Raw genomic sequence first — 19004 nt, forward strand, 5'->3', positions numbered from 1 at the left:
ATATATATATATATATATATATATATATATATATATATATATATATATAGTTTCTCTGGAGCACCCTGACTGATACAGATTTTTGTTCTGAGAATAGGGATCGATAATACATAAAGACAGATCCCTCTCTGTATATATAGGTGTCACCCTGATGTGCTGTAAACTCCCAAGGATGGGGAAATATATGTCATCTTTTCACTGTATATCCGACCCGTGTTGCAATTCCTGCCGCAGGGCAGACTTCCCAAATGAGGCAGGTGTTCATTGGAGAGAAGTGCTAGGGGTACGAACACAGAGGTAAAACACAACTCCCGCCCCCGGGGGCCTCACACTTCTCTGGGGATGACACGTGAAGTCTACCCGGGGTCGAATCCACTGAGCTGGGCGACTTCCACACTAATCTTAAGTGGGTGTGGACCTAACGGTGGAGTCGCACGATGTGTGAATCCCAGGTTGACAGAACTGCAAAGGGAAACAGAGCCTCCATCGCAGCTGGAGATTTCAATGCGCCGCTCCGTAGATCAGAGAGAACAGAACGCCCTTCGGCCGAGCCGAGCTCTGCACCGAGCACGGCTGCACGCGCATCCTTCTCAGGAACACTCCGGGTGGTCCTCGGGAGAAGCCGCACCCTGGGCCGCACGCTCAGTTGGGATGTCTTGAAGAGGGCAGCAGAGGGGCCCCTGGGTGACACCTGGGGGGCTCAGGGGCTGAGCGCCTGCCTTCACCCTAGGGTGTGACCCCGGGGTCGCGGGATCGAGTCCTGCGTCGGGCTCCCCGCAGGCCTGCCCTTCCAACGTCCTGTTAGCAGAGCCGCTCAGGCCCCTGCCCGTTCACTCCCCTTCTCCCTCACTCCTGCTGCCTGTCTCCCAACTGCACGCTCTGCACTTTGAGATGGGTCTTCCCGCGGCAGATACACCACCTGTGTGTGCAGCCACCTGCACGTGGCAGAGGAGGCGGCGCCTGTGCAGAGCTCCCCTCCTCCAACACCCGTGCATGGACACCTGTGCATGGGGGCGCACCTGGGGGCTCAGCAGCTGAGCATCTGCCTTCAGCCCAGGGCGACCCCGGGGTCCTGGGATCGAGTCCCGCGTCGGGCTCCCTGCATGGAGCTGCTCCTCCCTCTGCCTGAGTCTCTGCCTCTCTCTGTGTCTCTAATGAATAAGTAAATACAATCTTAAAAAAAAAAAAAAAAAAGAAAGAAAGAAAAGAAAAGGAGAAGAGGCCAGAAGAATTCGTCCCTACCGCACCTGGGGCTGTGCAGGGAAGCCCCGCCCCCCCCGCCCCCCCGCCCCGCCGCCCGGGGCTCAGGCGGGGAGAGCCCCGCAGGCAGATGTGTGCGGTGACACAGCCCCGCCCGGGTGCCACGGAGCGCGGGGGAGACGCAGAGAGTGACCGCGGGCGGACCCGGGAAACCACCGCGACCGAGCTCCGCGCGGCGCCTGCGCGGCTCCACGGCCGCACCTGCTCCTGCACCTGCGCCCCGCACCTGCGCCCTGGATCCCGGCGTGCCTATCCGCAGGGACGACGATTCGGCTTGCCGCTAACAAACAGTAAAAATACCAGCCCCCTTCCGCGCCTCTCCTCTCGCCACAGATCCGCTTCCTCCCGCTCCTCTGCCTCCAATCCCGTCCCTTCCACCCGCCCTCCCGGAGCGGGGGCGGCCGGCGACGAATCTGCGGCCGCGAAACCGACGGCAGCGCCGCGCCGCGCCGCGCCGCTCCCCGAGCGGCGGAAGTAGACGTCACGCGGAGCCGTAAAGCGCGCATCGCCTTCCGGTTAGCGACAGCCGCCGCGACCGTCCCCGCCGGCCGTCCTCCCGGTGAGCGCCTCCCGGTCCTCGCAGCTCGGGCTCTCCGCCGTGGGCGCCCCCCCCGTCCGCCTTGGATCATGTTCAAGAAATTCGACGAGAAGGAAAACGTGTCCAACTGCATCCAGTTGAAGACGTCCGTCATCAAGGGCATTAAGAACCAGCTGATAGAGCAGTTCCCGGGCATCGAGCCGTGGCTCAACCAGATCCTGCCCAAGAAGGACCCGGTGAAGATCGTGCGCTGCCACGAGCACATAGAGATCCTCACGGTGAACGGCGAGCTCCTGTTCTTCAGGCAGAGGGAGGGGCCCTTCTACCCGACGCTGCGGCTGCTGCACAAGTACCCGTTCATCCTGCCGCACCAGCAGGTGGACAAGGGCGCCATCAAGTTCGTGCTCAGCGGGGCCAACATCATGTGCCCCGGCCTGACCTCGCCCGGCGCGCAGCTCTACCCCGCCGCCGTCGACACGGTCGTGGCCATCATGGCGGAGGGCAAGCAGCACGCGCTGTGCGTCGGGGTCATGCGCATGTCGGCAGAGGACATCGAGAAGGTCAACAAGGGCATCGGCATCGAGAACATCCACTACCTCAACGACGGGCTGTGGCACATGAAGACGTACAAGTGAGCGCGGGCAGCGGCGCCCGGGGAGCTCCCGGAGAGCTGGACCCGTGTGTGTGCGCGCGTGAGGGTGTGTGTGTGTGTGTGTGTGTCTCGTGCGACCGCGAGGAGGCCCGCACGCCCCGCGCCCAAGGGGGCAGCAGTCCGGCAGATGCTGAGCGAAGTAAAACAAACTACAACAACAACAACAAAAACCAACACGAAGTAAAAGATTTGGAAGGAGTGCAGCTGTCTGTATCCGTGTCATTGCACGCGTGTGCGTCAGTGGGTGTCCTTTTTAGTTTTTTCTTTTTTAAAAGATTTTATTTATTTGTTCAATAGAGGCACACAGAGAGAGAGAGAGGCAGAGACGCAGGCAGAGGGAGGAGCAGGCCCCCTGCAGGGGGCCCGACGTGGGACTCGATCCCGGGACCCCGGGGTCACGCCCTGGGCTGCAGGTGGTGCTAAACCACTGAGCCCTCAGGTGCCCCCCTCCCGTGCACGGGTGTTGGAGGAGGGGAGCTCTGTGGACGGGCGCCGCCGCCTCTGCTGACGTGCGTGTGGCTGCACACGCAGGTGGTGTATCTGCGGTGGGAAGACACATGTCAAAGTGCAGAGCGTGCAGTTGGGAGACACGCGGCAGGGGTGAGGGAGAAGGGGAGTGAGCGGGCACTAATACTGACCATTATGTTGATACCAATCCTACTGAGTGGCTCTGCCAACACGACGTTGGTAGGGCAAGCAGAAAATCTAGTAAAAAGTGTCCCGCAGGCACGAGTGATGGTGTGCCCCACAAGCCACATCTCCCCTCTTGCAGGCAGAATTTGGCCCATCCTTGTTCTACATGGACCCGGAAAAATCTGATGAGGCCAGGCTCACCTCCGTGCTCTGTTTCCCAGTAAGACTTAGGCGTTTATAGGACCTAGTAGGATCCTCCTATATCAGAATCCCTAGGAAAATGGGGATCTTCCTGCCCATGATTTTGAGTTGTTTATATAGGTGGCTTTATGAGCTGTGTTAGGATAGGGCTGCTTGAGGATGTCTGGAAAAGATGATTGGGGTCTCAGAGGAAAACGCATGGGGAGAAGGGGTCTCCCTGAGATGGGGGACGTTGGCGTGTGTGGTTTTGTTCTTGCCACACACATGCACACGCATGCACCCAAGATCTTGCTGGGCATAGAGTCTGAGCATTCTAAAATTGAACATGGAGAGCAACAGTGCCCTTGTTGTATGAGCTGATGGTTAATCGACTGTGGAGACTCCATATGTACCAGGACACTTTATTAAGGGGCGTGGCAGATTTATGTGAGCTAATACATTTTCTTTATAAATGACTTCTGGACTTGAGTTTCCTGAAATTTAAAGCCACAGTTCTCTCCATGTGTAATGGAATGGCATCGTAGACCTACCCAATTGAGAAATTACATAAAAGGTAAAATAGGTGAACCGAAGGCTTGGTGACTTTGCCATGATTGGTTTCGGTGTTACTTATATGAATACAAGATAAATTGCTGTAGATTTAGGGGTGAATGGAAAGTGCAAAAGTAAAATGTGGAAATTTAGACTTCATGTTATTCCTCACACAAGTTTGGTTGTGAATGAAAAGATACTGGGGGCAAGCTAGAGGAAAGTTCCAGTCAAGGTATTTTGTTTTGGATTCTAGATCACTTTGCTGTTATTTTTATTGTTGCAGGTTGTTAGTGGGATATCTAGTATGTCTGTGTGTTGGGAAAGATTCACTAAGCGGGAGTGCTTGATGGGGGATATAATCAGTGGAATAGAAAAGCAGGAAGGGATACTCTAGAAGGAGAGGTGGAGGGACTGACCTGCCCTCATAAATCTGCACCTTTGGATTCTGTCCCTTTGCCGCAGAGTTGTCATGGAACGACTCAAACTCTCCTCATTAGAACACTATTTTTTCCTCAAAGGGTTAGGGGTTTTGCCCCGTTTAATTGTCTCCTGCAATCAACACCACTCTGGCCATTGGTGGACACCTGTGGAGGACCGTAAGCATCTCATGACAGTATTCTGGAGCATCAGTGACTGATGAACACTGATGGAGACACTGAAGGTAAGCCACCCTACAGTTCTCACCGTGTCCCCACCAGCTCACTCCACCAAACGTTGAAAGAGGACCCTCCGAATCTACATTAAGCCTTCCTTCAGGACTCATTCATGGATTTTCATGCTATCTTCCATTATGGGATACTGACCATTATGTTGATACCAATCCTACTGAACAACTCAAGGTGGAAACTGCATATGCATCAGAAAGGGTGGAGGGCAAGGGTTATGGGAACTTCCTGGAATTTCATAGAAACTTTGGTCTGTGTATTCAGAGATAGATGTCTTTGTTAAAGCATTCTTTACACTCACCATATGTTTAAGGTGATCTGTGAACCAAAAGGTAATTATGAACGATTAAAGTAGAAGAGGATCATCTCTACTTACTTTTGGCTAAGACCAATGTCTGATTCGATTGTGAGGACACTGAAGTACGAGTGATAGTCACATCTTACCTCAAGAACCCACTCACTCCTGTGCTGTTTAACCCAGAATAGTTCAAGAAACAGTGTTTCAAACCTACTTTGGGGCTAGGCACTGGGCTGCAAGTAAGGTGCACAAATATAAAACAGCACCCTGTTTTCCAGGAGCTTAGTCTTGTTAGGAAGGCAAACATGTAGACATAATTTAATTTCACATGTTTGTGTATGTATATACACCTATATATAGTGAATGTATGAGTTACCTGTTACAGTATGGTCTGAGTGAATGACGGAAAGTTGTCTCTGCCTGGAAAATTGAAGAGGATTTCTTAATTAGAGGCTATCTGAGTAGAAATGTTAAAAAAAAAAAAAAAAAGATGTTTTCATCATGAAAATAGTCCAAAAAGTTCCAGGAAAAGAAAAAGTGTGAGCAATGCAGTAGAGTCACAAAAATAGAAGCAGTTGCTTTTTTGTAGGTCATGATTTTCCAGGAAAAGATGAGAAGAGACAAAACTAGAGGCTGATGGTATGCACCCATTTTTAACGTGCCAAAGGAGTTACGTGCTTAGGGCTGGAATGGGCCTCTACAAGAGTGTTGAGAAGGAGTGGTGCATGAACGGTATCACAGATTGGATAGGTGAATGCGAGAATGAATTCGAGGGGCCGGGGCTAGAGGGAGTAACTAATAGGCAGCATTGCACGTCTTTCAGGCAAGAGAAGATGACACTGATTTGAGGGATTTGAATGATCCTAAACATTTTCGTGAAGGAAAAAAGTCTTCAGACATTTACTGGGAACAGGAAGTCTGCACTTGGTGGGACATGGTTCATAAATGGGACAGGAGCCAGGAGGGGGATAGTTGGGTGGGGGGGCTGCAGGAGAGGGAAGGGACGTCATTCTAGGGACACGCATGAAACATAAACTTACAGGACCTCCAAACGGGACCACCCAGCAGACATGCAGGTAGTGAGTGTGTGAAGACCAGGCAGGGCCAGGGCTTTTGTACAGATTGGTGAGCCATTAGTATGCGGGTGGTGGTTCAAATGATGAAACAAGTAAATGCTCGTGAGTTTTAAAATGAGGAGGCTGGAGACAGAGTGGCGGGCGTATCAACATCCATGTGTGAGTGGGGGAGTATCTGTCTGCTTAGAAAACTAAGAGGATGAGCGTCAGTAGGACTGTGAGTCCCCTGACCAACTGTCTAATTCCTGGGAAGAGTAAAGCAGTGTCCCTCAGCTCTAGAGGAATAAGTAAATACCTAGAATTGGCGACTTTGACGGTCTGGAAAATCCTAAGGAATTTCGAGTGGGACTCATCGGACAGGAGGCTTGTCCCTGCCCAAGTGTCGAGCGACCGCTGGTGGCAGAGAAGGGAGCTGTGCGTTTTCCCAGCAGTCACTCCAGGCCAGTCCCACTTGACTTGGGTTGCTATTTGGACAGTTAATGCTCCTTTTTTTTTTTTTTTTTTTTTTAAAGATTTTATTTATTCATACGAGTCCGAGAGAGAGAGAGGCAGGGAGGCAGAGAAACAGGCAGAGGGAGAAGCAGGCTCCATGCAGGGAGCCTGACGTGGGACTCGATCCCGGGACTCCAGGATCATGCCCTGAGCTGAAGGCAGGTGCTAAACCGCTGAGCCACCCAGGCTGCCCAGTTAATGCTCCTAATTCTGGCCAGCCACCCTGAAAATCTGTGACTTAAGACTCAGAGAAAGAATTGTGCTGGGCAGGCCATCCACCGTGGCACCGAGGACCTGGCAAGACAGAGCTGCTATGTCGTATTGTCAGGCATTAACCCGGGGGATGAGGTAGTAGCAGCATCTGTCTCTGGACAAGGAGCTGCCCTGCTTCTGCTGCCCATCAGAGCAGCGAGTGCAGCAAGCTCAGGTCCCCCTCTGGCAGCGCGGCCCCCTGCATTTGCAGTTGTCCCCTGTGGGACCTGAAGGTCATGAGGAGTCAGTGCACTTGACCATGAAGCTCTGGCTGCTGCTGTCATCAGGACACCTCTGTCCTCTGTCTCTGGCTCCGCAGCCTTATGCCTTCTACCCGCATTCATGAAACAGGCCAGCTTGGTGGTTTGCAGGGAGGGTGAAATCGGGGGCCCTGCACAGTTCTTGATAGTTTGGGGGATGGGGATAGGGTGCTAACCGAGATGGGCTGCTGGAAGAGAGCAAATGAGGACTCTCAGGTCCATGAAAGGACTTAGAAGACCCCTCAGGGTCCTGTAATGAAGGCCCTTGTCCTGCCAGCAGGTGAGAAGGGGGAGGCACTCTCCTCTCCTATTGTTCAGGGAGGTTTAGAGGCTGAGCAGCAGAGAGAGGATTGAAACCAGCCTTCCAAATGGTACCTTGGTTGTCACATATTCTTTCCCGAATGAAGGAAGTCAGGGATGGTGTTACCAAGGGCAGGCCCACGACTCTAACTCAAAGGTGATACGGTTTTGATGGCAGAGTCAAAGGTCTCCAGCGCTGAATTAACTGATGTCCACAAGAGGATGCAAGATTTTGGAAGGAAAAAGTTTGTTTATTGAACTGAATGGGAAGCATCTGGAAATAAAGTTAACGCAAAAACCTTCCTTCTTGTTCCTTGCTTCCTACACTCTTCCCCGAGGCCCTCATGCCTTCCTCCCTCTCTCCTGCCTCAGCTGCTTTAGGAACAGAGGTGAATGAATTAGCCCCTGATGCAGGTGTTGAATCTCTGATCCGTGTTACCATTTTGGGGATGGTTGTGGGGACGGCATCTGGATTCAACTGATAAAGTCTCAGAAGATTCATAAAGAAAGAATGGTAATAAACTACCAGCTCACCTAAGAACTAGGTAACTGGGGGCTCCTGGGTGGCTCAGTCCCTTGAGCATCCGACTCTTGATCTCAGCTTGGGTTTCCATCTCGGGGTCATGGGTTGGGGCCCCACACTGGGCTCCGTGCTTGGTGTGGAGCCTACTTAAAATAGTTTGCTAGAAGAGTACTGTTTACAGAAACAGTTCTACTTCTACCCTCTAGCTTCTGTGGCTGGTCAAACAGTTACAATGACATAGGACAGGTTAACAGGAGAAAACCAAATTTAATAGATGAAGACTCAAAAGGCAGCTGGACAGTTGAAACTGACATAACATCCTGAGCGATGGACAGGGTGGGGGCCCCAGGGAGGCAGTGGAGAGGAAGGCTGTTCACAAGAAGGCAGAGGAGGTGTGAGGACAACAAAGGTTTCCCTGTTAGCCACGTCTTAGGTAAACCAGTTGTCTCTGGTAATAGCTTCTTCCTGGTGCAAGACCCCTTTCCCTTGTAAATTTAGGGAAATTTGAGAGAAAGGTGAAGAGCTTTTCCTGAATCTGCTGGGTTTTGATCACCTTTAGCTCAAAATAATCCTCATGCCAAGGTGACATATATTGGGGAAACTCGTTCTTAAACCCTTAGTTCTATACCTATTAAAGTAATTTGTGGTGTGGTTAGGGTCCTTCAAACAAAGAAAACTCCAGACCCAAAAAGTCTTTTTTTAAAAAAATATTTTATTTATTATTCATGAGAGACAAAGAAAAGAGAGAGAGAGAGGCAGAGACACAGAGGGAGAAGCAGGCTCCACGCAGGGAGCCTGACACAGGACTCGATCCCGTAGACCCAGAAAGTCTTTCTAGTGAATTCCACTAAACACTCAAGAAATAAAAAAAATTTTTACAATTTCTTCTTTAATAAAGAAGTTTAGAGGACACTTCCCAATTCACTTCATGAAGCCAGTGTTACTCAAAAATCCAAACCAACGGCATGAGAAAAACATAAAACCGCAGACCAATATCCTTCATGAACATAAGCACAAATATCCCCCAAAATATTAGCAAAGTGAGCCAGAAATATGTAAAAATAGCAAACCACGGCGTTTATCCTGGAAACGGAAGGTGCACACACAAGTTGCATCTTTCCACAATGTCAGCTTTATTCGATCATAAAGCAAAGTGAAATCCCAACTATAAAGCAGGTTCGGGGATCCTAAACTCCATGACGTTTCCCCAGGTGATTAAACTTGCTTCTCACACAGGACGCACAGCAGGACAGAAGACAAGCCGCATGACAAACCGGGCCACAGAAGTGCAGGAAGTTCAGCGCAGTTGAGAGGAGGCCTCGGTCCCGTCTGGGTTCACTCTCACACTTACCCCTTATGTTCAAGCAGGGAAGGATCTCGGTTCTGTTCCTAGATCAACTGGGCAGAAACTTGAGCAGCAGCTGCCTGTTTGAAGTGCGCAGACGTAGAGGGGTCAGGTCTGAAGGTCTGACAGTTTGCTTTTTAAAGGGATTCAATCGGTTACGGGTCCCTGTGGACGTCCTCTGGTTCTGGCAGGTGGTAGTTGTGGGGTGGTGGCTGATGCTGGTCCCGGCGAGGTGTCCTAGCTGCAGTACCTTTCACTGCTCGGTCATTGCTTGACACGGGCGCCTGCTTGACATGAGTGGCTCCAGTTTGCTCTCTACACTGATTCCGTATTCAGAAATTAATGTAGTGAACCGTAGTAATAGGCTCGTTAGGAGAAAGAGCATATGCTTATTTTACTAGATGCAGAATAAAATCTGATATAAATGCATAATCATTCAATTAAAAGAAAATGTCCTCAATCTGGTAAAACAGATCTACAAAACGTCTCCAGCTCACGTTATATTAGTGAAAGACTGAATGCTTTCTTCTAAAATCGGGAGCAAGACAGAGGTGTTCCCTATTACCACGTGGGAATCAGTCATTCTACATAGCACAATAAGGGAAGAAAAAGAAATAAAAGACACACAGCTGCTCAATAAAACTGTCTATTCACAGACAGCATGACTGTCTAAGTAGAAAACCCAAAAGAATCGCTAAAACGGTTTCTCGAAAAGGTATGTGAGATTAGCAAACCAATTTATTTAAAAATCAATTGCATCTCAATAGGCTAGCAATGAAGACTGGAAATTGAAAGTTAAAAATAGATTATTTTCAGTGGCATGGAAAACTTGAAATAATTCTGTATCAATCGAATAGGGTGCGGGCATGACCCGTATGTCACAACCACACAAAACACTTAGGAAAGGAGCCCGGGTTAAAAAGACCATAGCGAGCGCGGAGATACACTCTGCTCACAAACTATGAGACTCAGGAAGGTGGTAAATGATGTAAGAAATAGAGGCGGGGGGTGGGGGAGAATGGGTGACGGGCACTGAGGGGGGCACTTGACGGGATGAGCACTGGGTGTTATTCTGTATGTTGGCAAATTGAACACCAATAAAAAATAAATTTATTATTAAAAAAAAAAAAGAAAGGCAAAGGCAGAAAAGTAAGAAAACTTCTTACTGCCTACGGCCCAGTGACACATCCTTGTGACAGGCAGGGTGACCTTCCTCTAGGGATTCAGCTGCTCCGTGTTAATACTCTGCTCAGGGCACAAGGCAATCTTAGCATGACCCCCGAGTTCCTGGGAGTCTACTTTAACATGTAAAAATTCCTTTGGAAGCTTCCATTATCTCTACCCCCCAATACATATATTGGCAGTCACCCCCCAAGCATATGGCCCACCAATGTATCATCGGCAGAGTCTCATGACTCAGATTTTAATAGACGGTAATAAGTGTCTAGTAAACATTTTCCTAATAGCAGCTACCCCCTCAAGGTCCTGGAAACCTCGCTTCCAAATTCCTTAGAGACTTACGCTCTCCCCGTCCCCCTCCCAGCTTGACAGTGTATCAACAGTCACCTGTCCTGACCCCAGCGCAGCTCTCTCTGCCCGCGGGTCCTGGCCCCGTCCTTTAGTAACACCCATTTTGTGCACTGAAGGCGTCTTAAGAATTCTTTCTGGGCCATTCATTGTGAACTCCAACATTTCCACATCAGTGATGTCAATTCTCCCCAAATAAATATATGCACTTGATATAATTGGGGTCAAAACCACACAAGATTTTTCGTAAGAATTGACCAACTATTTCTAAAATTTCAGCCGCAATTGGGTCACGGAATAGCCAAAACCGTTTTGAAGAGGACAAAGTTGAGGGCTCACGCCACCTGACTCCCGGGCTTTCTATAAAGCGATGGTAGACACGTCAGTAGGGTATTAGCCAAAGGATAGATGTGTGAACTAACGGAACTGAGCAGAATCCAGAAACGGACGCGCTGAACATCGCCAAATGGCTTTTTACAAAGTTGCAAGGATAATCCAGCTGGGGAAAAACAGTCTTTGCCCCAAATGGTGCCCGGACACCCCCATGCCGAGATACTGGACCTCATGCCATCCCTTGCAGCACAAACGGGGGTTAGCTCAAAATGGATGGTTGGCCCTACCTGTTAAAATGTATTCTATTTCTAGAAGTCAACATGGGAGAAAGCCTTTTTGATCTTAAGTTCAGCAAAGATTTCGTAGACATAACACCAAAAGCGTGACAAAGTAGACCCAACTGAAATGACGAATTTCTGAGTTTTGAAAGACAGGAAAAGGAAAAGACAAGCGGTATGCTAAAAAAATAATAACAATGTATGCTTAACAAATAATTAGGATTCAGAATACAGCGAACTCGGTGAAAAAGCAAAGGGTTAAAAAACCGGACAAAAAGTTCGAGCAGACGCTTCTAACTAAATAGGCTAGAGACACATGAAAAGATGCTCAGCACCTTTAACCCCAAGAGACGTTGAATTCAGCCGCAGTGAGTCACCACCACGTACGTGTTTGCACGAACAGCAACGACAAAACCTGTCCACGGAGGTGTTGGCACAAATGCAGAGCCGAAAGAATCCACCCGCCGCTGGTATGAATGCAAATGGCATAGTCACTTTGGAAAGGAAATGCGTAAGTGGGTTTATTTGTGACCTTCCCAAGCCAGAAACACAGAAAAGAACATTCCTCCCACTGTCACACGTTTACCTGCTCTCAGTCTGCATTTTACTAGGAACCTTGTGGTAAACATGACAAATAATGGCCAATAAGGATTTTGAATATTACAAGTCGAGGTTTTCAGATTCTGAGGATTAATGATAATGTACACGTTGGCACATTTTTCCCCTTTCACCTCTGCAGTTTCTCATTAAAAAAAAAAAAAAAAATCAAAGTCTACATTTACGGTGGGGCCCCTGTCCCTTCATTTCATCCTCACGTGCTTAAACTCCAGGCAAACTTTAAAACATTTACAAAGAGTGTGATTGCAATTCTTGCATGCTCTTTCAGCAGAGCTAAAATCAGGATATAATTATTTTCTTTAAAAATTCAGTTGGCTCAACATATTTTCAAAAGAGGAAATTCCAAGGCTTTGAAAAGCACATCTGTGTTACAGAGAAAACATTTTTCTAAGCAGGCAAAGTCTTTCTGACTATGCAAAATATCAAATTTTCTATCACATGTTTTGGGGTTATTTCTATCCAAAGACTTTTTCCTTTTAGTTGGAGTGATTCAGGAATGTGGGCAAGCAAGTCACGGTAGTGTCAGCAGCTTAGCCACACAACCGTGGTGAATGCTCTATTAAGTGATTTTCTTAGGGCAAAATAGAGGCTTTTGAAAGCAAGCTGTGCGCTTCCCGTGTGTCGTGGAGTGTGTGCCGGATGGTGACTGTGTCTTTCAAAAGGATGAAATGTGTGGCTCCTCCCGGGCTCCTCGCGGCCCCACCAGCCATCAGTAATGGTGTCTCTATTTCTTGGAGGTCAAATGTCAACTGATTCTCTTAAGTCTGTATTTACCTCTGTGTCTCCTTAAAAATCTACAAGAATGTGAAGTAGAATAAAAAAGTTACATGGAGATTGTCTGTTTTGCGGCAACATGCTGTGTGGGGTCAGAGAAAGGCAAACACTCTGGGGCATCGCCTACCTGTGGAATCTAAAATAGGCAAACTCCTTGAAACGGAAGGAACGGAGATTGGTGATTGCCAGGGGCTGGGAGGTGGAGGGAATGGGAAGTTGTGGGTCCAAGGGAAGGATTGCTTCTGGTTATACGATGAGGAAATTCTAGGGATCTCATGTCCAGCACGGTGGCACGGTGGCTCTAATTAGTAAGACAGTACCACGTGCTTGAAATTTGCTGCGAGAGCAGCTTTTAAGCAGTTGCACACACACACAAAAGGTCATCATGTGGGGCGATGGGTGTGTTGGCTTGATTGTGGTGATGGTTTTGAATCCTATCAAATCATCACGGTGTGCACCTTTGATACACTATAAATTGATGTGTCAGTTGTACCTCTGTAGAGCTGGACAAAAGGAATAGTGAGATGAAAAATGGACGTGGCCAATGGACTCTATCAATGAACTCTGGAGCGAGCTGCCTCCTTCTGCTGGTCGCCGGGCTTCATCGTGTTTCCCCCCCCCCTCATGGAAGGAGGTGAGGCCCACGCACCAAGCCCACTGGAGGCCCTGTGTCTTCTGATGCGTGCACGTGTGTGCATGAATCCCTGAGGTCTCTCCCGTCCTCTAGTCTGTGTGTCCTGATGCTCCTTGTCCGCTCCTCAAAGGAGCCAGAACCCGGAGCTGCGGTGTCACAGCCAGGCCGAAGCGGCGCAACTCTACGACTGTCCAGGGGACGCTGTTGGAAAGGCGCTAATGCCACAGCTTTGTAAAGAGAACACGTGTCTACAACTTGTTCAAGGTGCAAGATGTTGGAGATAATCTCCCTTTGTGAAGAGAAAGAGACTGCTGAATCGTGGGAGGATGAACAAAGTTGGCCCCGGGCTTGGATACCCTCAGCCGTGGCTCCTTCTGGAACCATCGGATTAGGTGGTGATGGGGTCTCCAGAGATGCTACCCCCAGTTCTCTGGCCTTCCTTCCCGGGCGCCGCTTCTCCAAACCCCACACCGTCTTCCCTCTGCAGCTTCCCTCTCTCCCCATTCACCCTTGAAAAAACATCCAGAACTTAAGAGAAAACCCCTCTGGGGTCGGGTCATCACCTTTTTGGAGACGACAAATTTGAGGCACAGAGAGGCCACAGTAATCAGCCAAGGGCACAGAACCTGAGGGCGGTGGGGAAGGGTCGTCTCTAGAATCGAGGAGCTAGTCCAGGGAGGACACCCCCAGGATGGCCCTTACTGATTCGTGCTGTCCTTTCGCTTGTTAACCCACCCCACAGGCGTGCGTGCGAGCACTTCCAGTAGTTTCTTATTGCTTATTGGCAAAAAAGTCCTAGAGATTTTTAGTTCTGAATGTGCTCACCTGGAAAAGCTCCGGCACGCCAGCCCGGCCGGCTCTTCTCCGCTCTCTCGGACTTCGTGTGGGCATTTGGAGTCGGTTTGATGCAGGTTCTTCTCTTATCCTGAGTCGGCTATTCCCTCCTGGCCTAATTACAGCGTTACTTTTCTTCAAAACTTAATGAAAGTTCTACATTTCCTCTATTAGGTTCCCTTTTATTATCTCACTCACCAAAAATCAGATCTCCTGAAAGCTTAACAGAACTTAATGTGTGTATACCTCATTTTATCAGCTTGGCCTCAAGGAATCAAATAAAGGCCGCATTGATTGTCATCTAGATGTGACGCCACAGTGCTGGTTACTGTCAGGACTGCAGAGTCGCACGAACAGACTCTTGCACTCCCTGAAGATGATGATGAGGATGATGATGATGGTGATGATGATGGTGATGATGATGGTGATGATGGTTTTTACAAAACCAAAGGGTATGAATGATAAGACAAGATGACACCAGAGGAGCTGATGCTGTGCAGAGGGTGCATGAGGGAAAAACCACTTTATGCGTGAAGAGGAGGAAGAGGTAACTGGTCTCTGACTGGTTGAGCAGGATTTATGGGGGAGACCCACAAAGCCCGGTGCTATAAAAATGGGACCAGAAGTGGAATGTCAGAATGGAAAAGGTGGATTGAAACCACACGGGAGAGGACTTTGAGGTCTCAATCCCTGAGTTCATGAAGGCAGAGATCACCCCGTCTTCTGATCCTACCAATGCAGTGTTTATCTTGAGAGCGCCCAGCAGGGAGAGCAAGCTCCCAGTGCTCCAAGGAGAGAGCGGAGGGAGGGAGGGAGCGACGGAGGGCTGGGGCCCTGGCCTTGGAGGGAGAGGGAAGGGGGTGACCAAGTCATGCCTAGGAGTTATCCACACATGGCCGTGCATGTGCGCGTGTGTTTGCATGTGAGTGCGTAAATGAGCGCAAGCACATGTGTGTGTGCATACGTGTGTGCGTGGGTATATGCACACAAGCTCATGTCTGAGTGTGTTCATGCACGAGTGTGTATGTGTTTGCTTGTGACTGCATGCACGTGTGTGCATGAGTGCATATATGTGTGAGTGTGTGCACACCTGGGTTGCACACGTGCATGTGCGAGCGTGTGCACTCATGAGTGCATGTATGTGTGTGCGTGCACGTGTGCGCGAGGGTGCCCGGGGCTGCACATACTTCAGCGGCAAATATCAGAATGGCGCAGGATGGCTCTACATGGACTTCTTCCTACGGAATCTCCAAATAATGATGGATTCGGGGGCAGCAGTAGGCTGTTATCTGACGTCGTCTCGCCCAGCGAGAACCACCGTGTGGAGGCCCTTCTTCCTCCCCTCCCTGACCGGAGGCCTTGTTTGGTGTTGCCTTCCTATCTGAGCTGTGTCTTTTTTTTTTTTTAAGATTTTATTTATTTATTCATGAGAGACACACAGAGAGAGGCAGAGACACAGGCAGAGGGAGAAGCAGGCTCCCTTCGGGGAGCCTGACATGGGACACGATCCCAGATCTCCAGGATCATGCCCTGGGCCGAAGGCAGGTGCTCAACCACTGAGCCACCCAGGCTGCCCTGAGCTGTGCCTTTTTAACACCACTCCACTCTAAACACTGGAAAGAACCCCGTCCATATATCTGGGGACCAATTTGCTGGCTTGTTCTTTTTTTTTTTTTTTTTAGTGGTGATATGAACTACAAAAGCCTGATTCTCTTAGCACTAGGAACATGAATGATTTAAAACATGCACACACTCGTTCAGGTAAAATAAACGTGGTGCAGAAATCTGGTGAGGAAAAGCAACATGAGAGAGGAATACGGCATGGTGTGCAGGGGTTTCCCCCATAAAAGTCTAGCTCAGCGACAGTCGTACCTATGTTCATTTGTTTAAATACCTAAAAATGAAGACATATGTGACATAAAATGTGCACAGAAGCTAAAACATGAAATGATGGTAGAATGGGTATGTAGTATAATCTATTCCCTTAGAATATTTCAAGACTTGAATTTAATAATGCATTAAATTATTCAGAATAAAATACGTCTATAAAGTACGTTTCTCAATTTTAATACACGAGGCAACACTCCAGTAATGGAGAAGCCCTCAGCCCTTCTTATAGCTTTTAAAACCTGTAATCTTTCATTTTACACCTACAGGCAGATGTTTAAATAAGAATTAGTTATTTTAAACATTAGAAAATAAAAGTTTTATTAAGTACTGCACGTCAGATACTTCTGGCCTAGAGAGTTGGGCAGGAAAGGACCCCTCCCCACGACACAACACACCACGCAGATCGAGACTTTCCATTTATTTGTTTTGAAGATTTTATTTATTTATTCAAGAGAGAGAGTGAGAGAGAATCACTAGGGGGGGGGGGAGGGACAGAGGGAGAGGGAGAAGCAGGCTCCCCCCTGGGCAGGGAGCCCAACTCAGGGCTCTATCCCAGGACCCTGAAATCATGATCTGAGCCGGAGGCAGACGCTTCACCGACTGAGCCACCAGGCGCCCCTGTTTGGGCTCTTTCAAGAAATATATTTGTAAGCCCTAAAATGGGAACTGTAGCCTGGAATTCATGGAGAAGTTTCGGATTGTCACAGTGATCATGGTGTCACTGTCGTTTAGTAGACTATGCCAGAGGACCTGGGTACCCTGCAGCACACAGAGAGTCTCCGACCTCACCTGGAACCAGCTACATCCTACAGACCCAGATTTCTGGTGTGCTACTGGACGCTCATAAAAGTGAAAATCTGTTTGAGCCAACCCAAGTTTAAATAAATCCTATACCCATTTTCACATGGTCTTAATACACGCTAAATTTCATAGACATTCAATTACTGCGCAGATCAAGAAGGGATTGTCATTTGCTTGAGAAATGTACCCCAAACTGCACATTTCAGAAAAAAGACATATCACAGGGAATGTTGCTCCTTGTGGACATTGGAGTGGAGGATTGGAGGTAACTCACCTGCATTGAATTGTATCTGTAATTACCACGCTCACAGTGATTTCATGCATATTGTGTAAGCAGCTGAGTACCTACTTGTGTTTTCAGTAAAGTTATGCAAGATATTTAAAGATTCATATCATTTTACCCTAAATTGCCTTCTATTTTCTTCTTCTACCTTATAATGTAGGGTAGTCTACTAACTTTTAAAAGTCATCTTTTGGGCTATATAACATTAACTGTGGGTTTTGCTTATTTTTATTATTTTTTAAAGATTTTACTTATTTATTCGAGAGAGAGAGAGAGAGAGAGAGAGAGAGAGAGAGAGAGAGAGGCAGCGACCCAGGAGAGAGAGAGAGAGAGAGAGAGGCAGCGACCCAGGCAGAGGGAGAAGCAGGCCCCATGCATGGAGCCCAATGTGGGACTCGATCCTGGGTCTCCAGGATTACGCCCTGGACTGAAGGTGGCACCAAACTGCTGAGCCACCAGGGCTGCCCAACTGTGATTTTATATCAAGCTCATAAAGGATGGTGCTGTTGATGGTGATGGAGACTAAAGGGTTCTAAGCCCCACTCCCCACCTTCCTCATGCACACCAAAATCAGAGCAAGTTGGTTTGCTAGGAGGGAACACAATGAAGCAGAGAAGAGACGGAGAAAATCTTGTCATCTTGGGTCAGGACAGGTGTGCAGGCTCAGCCCCTTGTGAGAACCAGCCCCCCATCCCAGCCTCTGCCTTCCTTTAGATCCTCAAACCTTTAAAATCACCCCAGAATATTTTGCTTCTACTAGAGCAATGGGGTTTTGTTCGTTGCAACCGAAAAAGACTTGCCTACATGTTTTAATTTCCATTTCATGATAGGTATTAACTAATAGTTACTAGATGAATTAATGTAAGAACAATTGAATGCATCAATTAAGCCAATGACTTCAGATGAATTTTGAAAATGAACAAAATAAGTCTTTCTGTTATTTCTTCCAACTAATCATCTAAATCTGTTTATTACATTTCCTTTCCTAATTTCATCCTCCTCCCCCTCAAAAGAAGCAATTTGTCTTTCATGCACTGTTGTGATCGGCTTGTTCAAAATACTTGTTTTAAATGGAAAGACTCAGGGGCAACCTGGGGGGCTCAGTTGGTTTAAACATCTGCCTTCAGCTAAAGTCATGATCTCAGGGTCCTGGGGTGGAGTCCTGCTCGGGCTCCCTGCTCAGCGGAGAGTCTGCTTCTCCCTCTGCCTCTGCCCCTCCCCCCACCCTGCTCGTGTTCTCTCTCTCTCTCTCTTTCTCTCTATCAAATAAATCTATAAAATTAAAAAAATAGAAAGCCCAAACATAAAATTCCATCTCTCACCTGCCTTTCAGTTCTCAAAACAATGACCTCCTTAGATACACTGGCAGTGTTCAGCCCTTATTGTGTTTGACCTACTATTTCTCTGCCCAAATCTGAGCAAGCTCTCCCCAGATTCCCTCTTTTTAGTGTTGATGCTCCTCAGAGCTCAGTCCTAAAATTTGTTCCCTTCTCATTATGCACACTCCTTGGAAAGCCTGTCCTCTCCCAGACCTTCTGGGACGAACTCCAGGACGATGGTTCTAGTATTTGTCCCTTTGGCCCAGATCTCTCTTTAATAAATTCAGAGTATGTCCTACTGCCAGCTGGAGTGGCCCTCGGACAGTCCCACATGGACATTAGGTGCAACATGTACAAAACCGACCTTTCACGTCCCCACTGCCCTGCCCCTCCCCACCCAGTGCTCTTACTGTGGTTTCATGGAGCAGTAAGTGTAGTGAGAAGATTCAGATGCTACCTGCCGCCTTTCTGCGTGGGGGAGATAGATAGATAGATAGATAGATAGATAGATAGATAGATAGATATAGATAGATAGGTATAGACAGGTAGGTAGAGATAGATGATAGATAGATGATAGAGATAGGTAGATAAGTATAGACAGATAGATAGGTAGACAGATAGATAGGTAGAGATAGGTAGAGATAGAGATAGAGACAGGTAGGGATTGATAGATGATAGATAAGGTGG

At 48.3% G+C, this 19004-nt stretch overlaps 1 protein-coding gene across 1 annotated transcript; it reads left to right on the forward strand.

Annotated features, from left to right (window-relative positions):
* Positions 1-1295: 1295 nt before the first annotated feature.
* LOC112933756 (malignant T-cell-amplified sequence 1-like) lies at positions 1296-4855 on the forward strand. Its single transcript, XM_072749641.1, has one exon. It carries the CDS (start codon positions 1888-1890, stop codon positions 2431-2433), a length of 546 nt encoding a protein of 181 aa, XP_072605742.1. The 5' UTR covers positions 1296-1887; the 3' UTR covers positions 2434-4855.
* The last annotated feature ends 14149 nt before the right edge of the window (positions 4856-19004 follow it).

Source organism: Vulpes vulpes, chromosome 2 (assembly GCF_048418805.1).
Source record: "Vulpes vulpes isolate BD-2025 chromosome 2, VulVul3, whole genome shotgun sequence".
Taxonomy (NCBI): Eukaryota; Metazoa; Chordata; class Mammalia; order Carnivora; family Canidae; genus Vulpes; species Vulpes vulpes.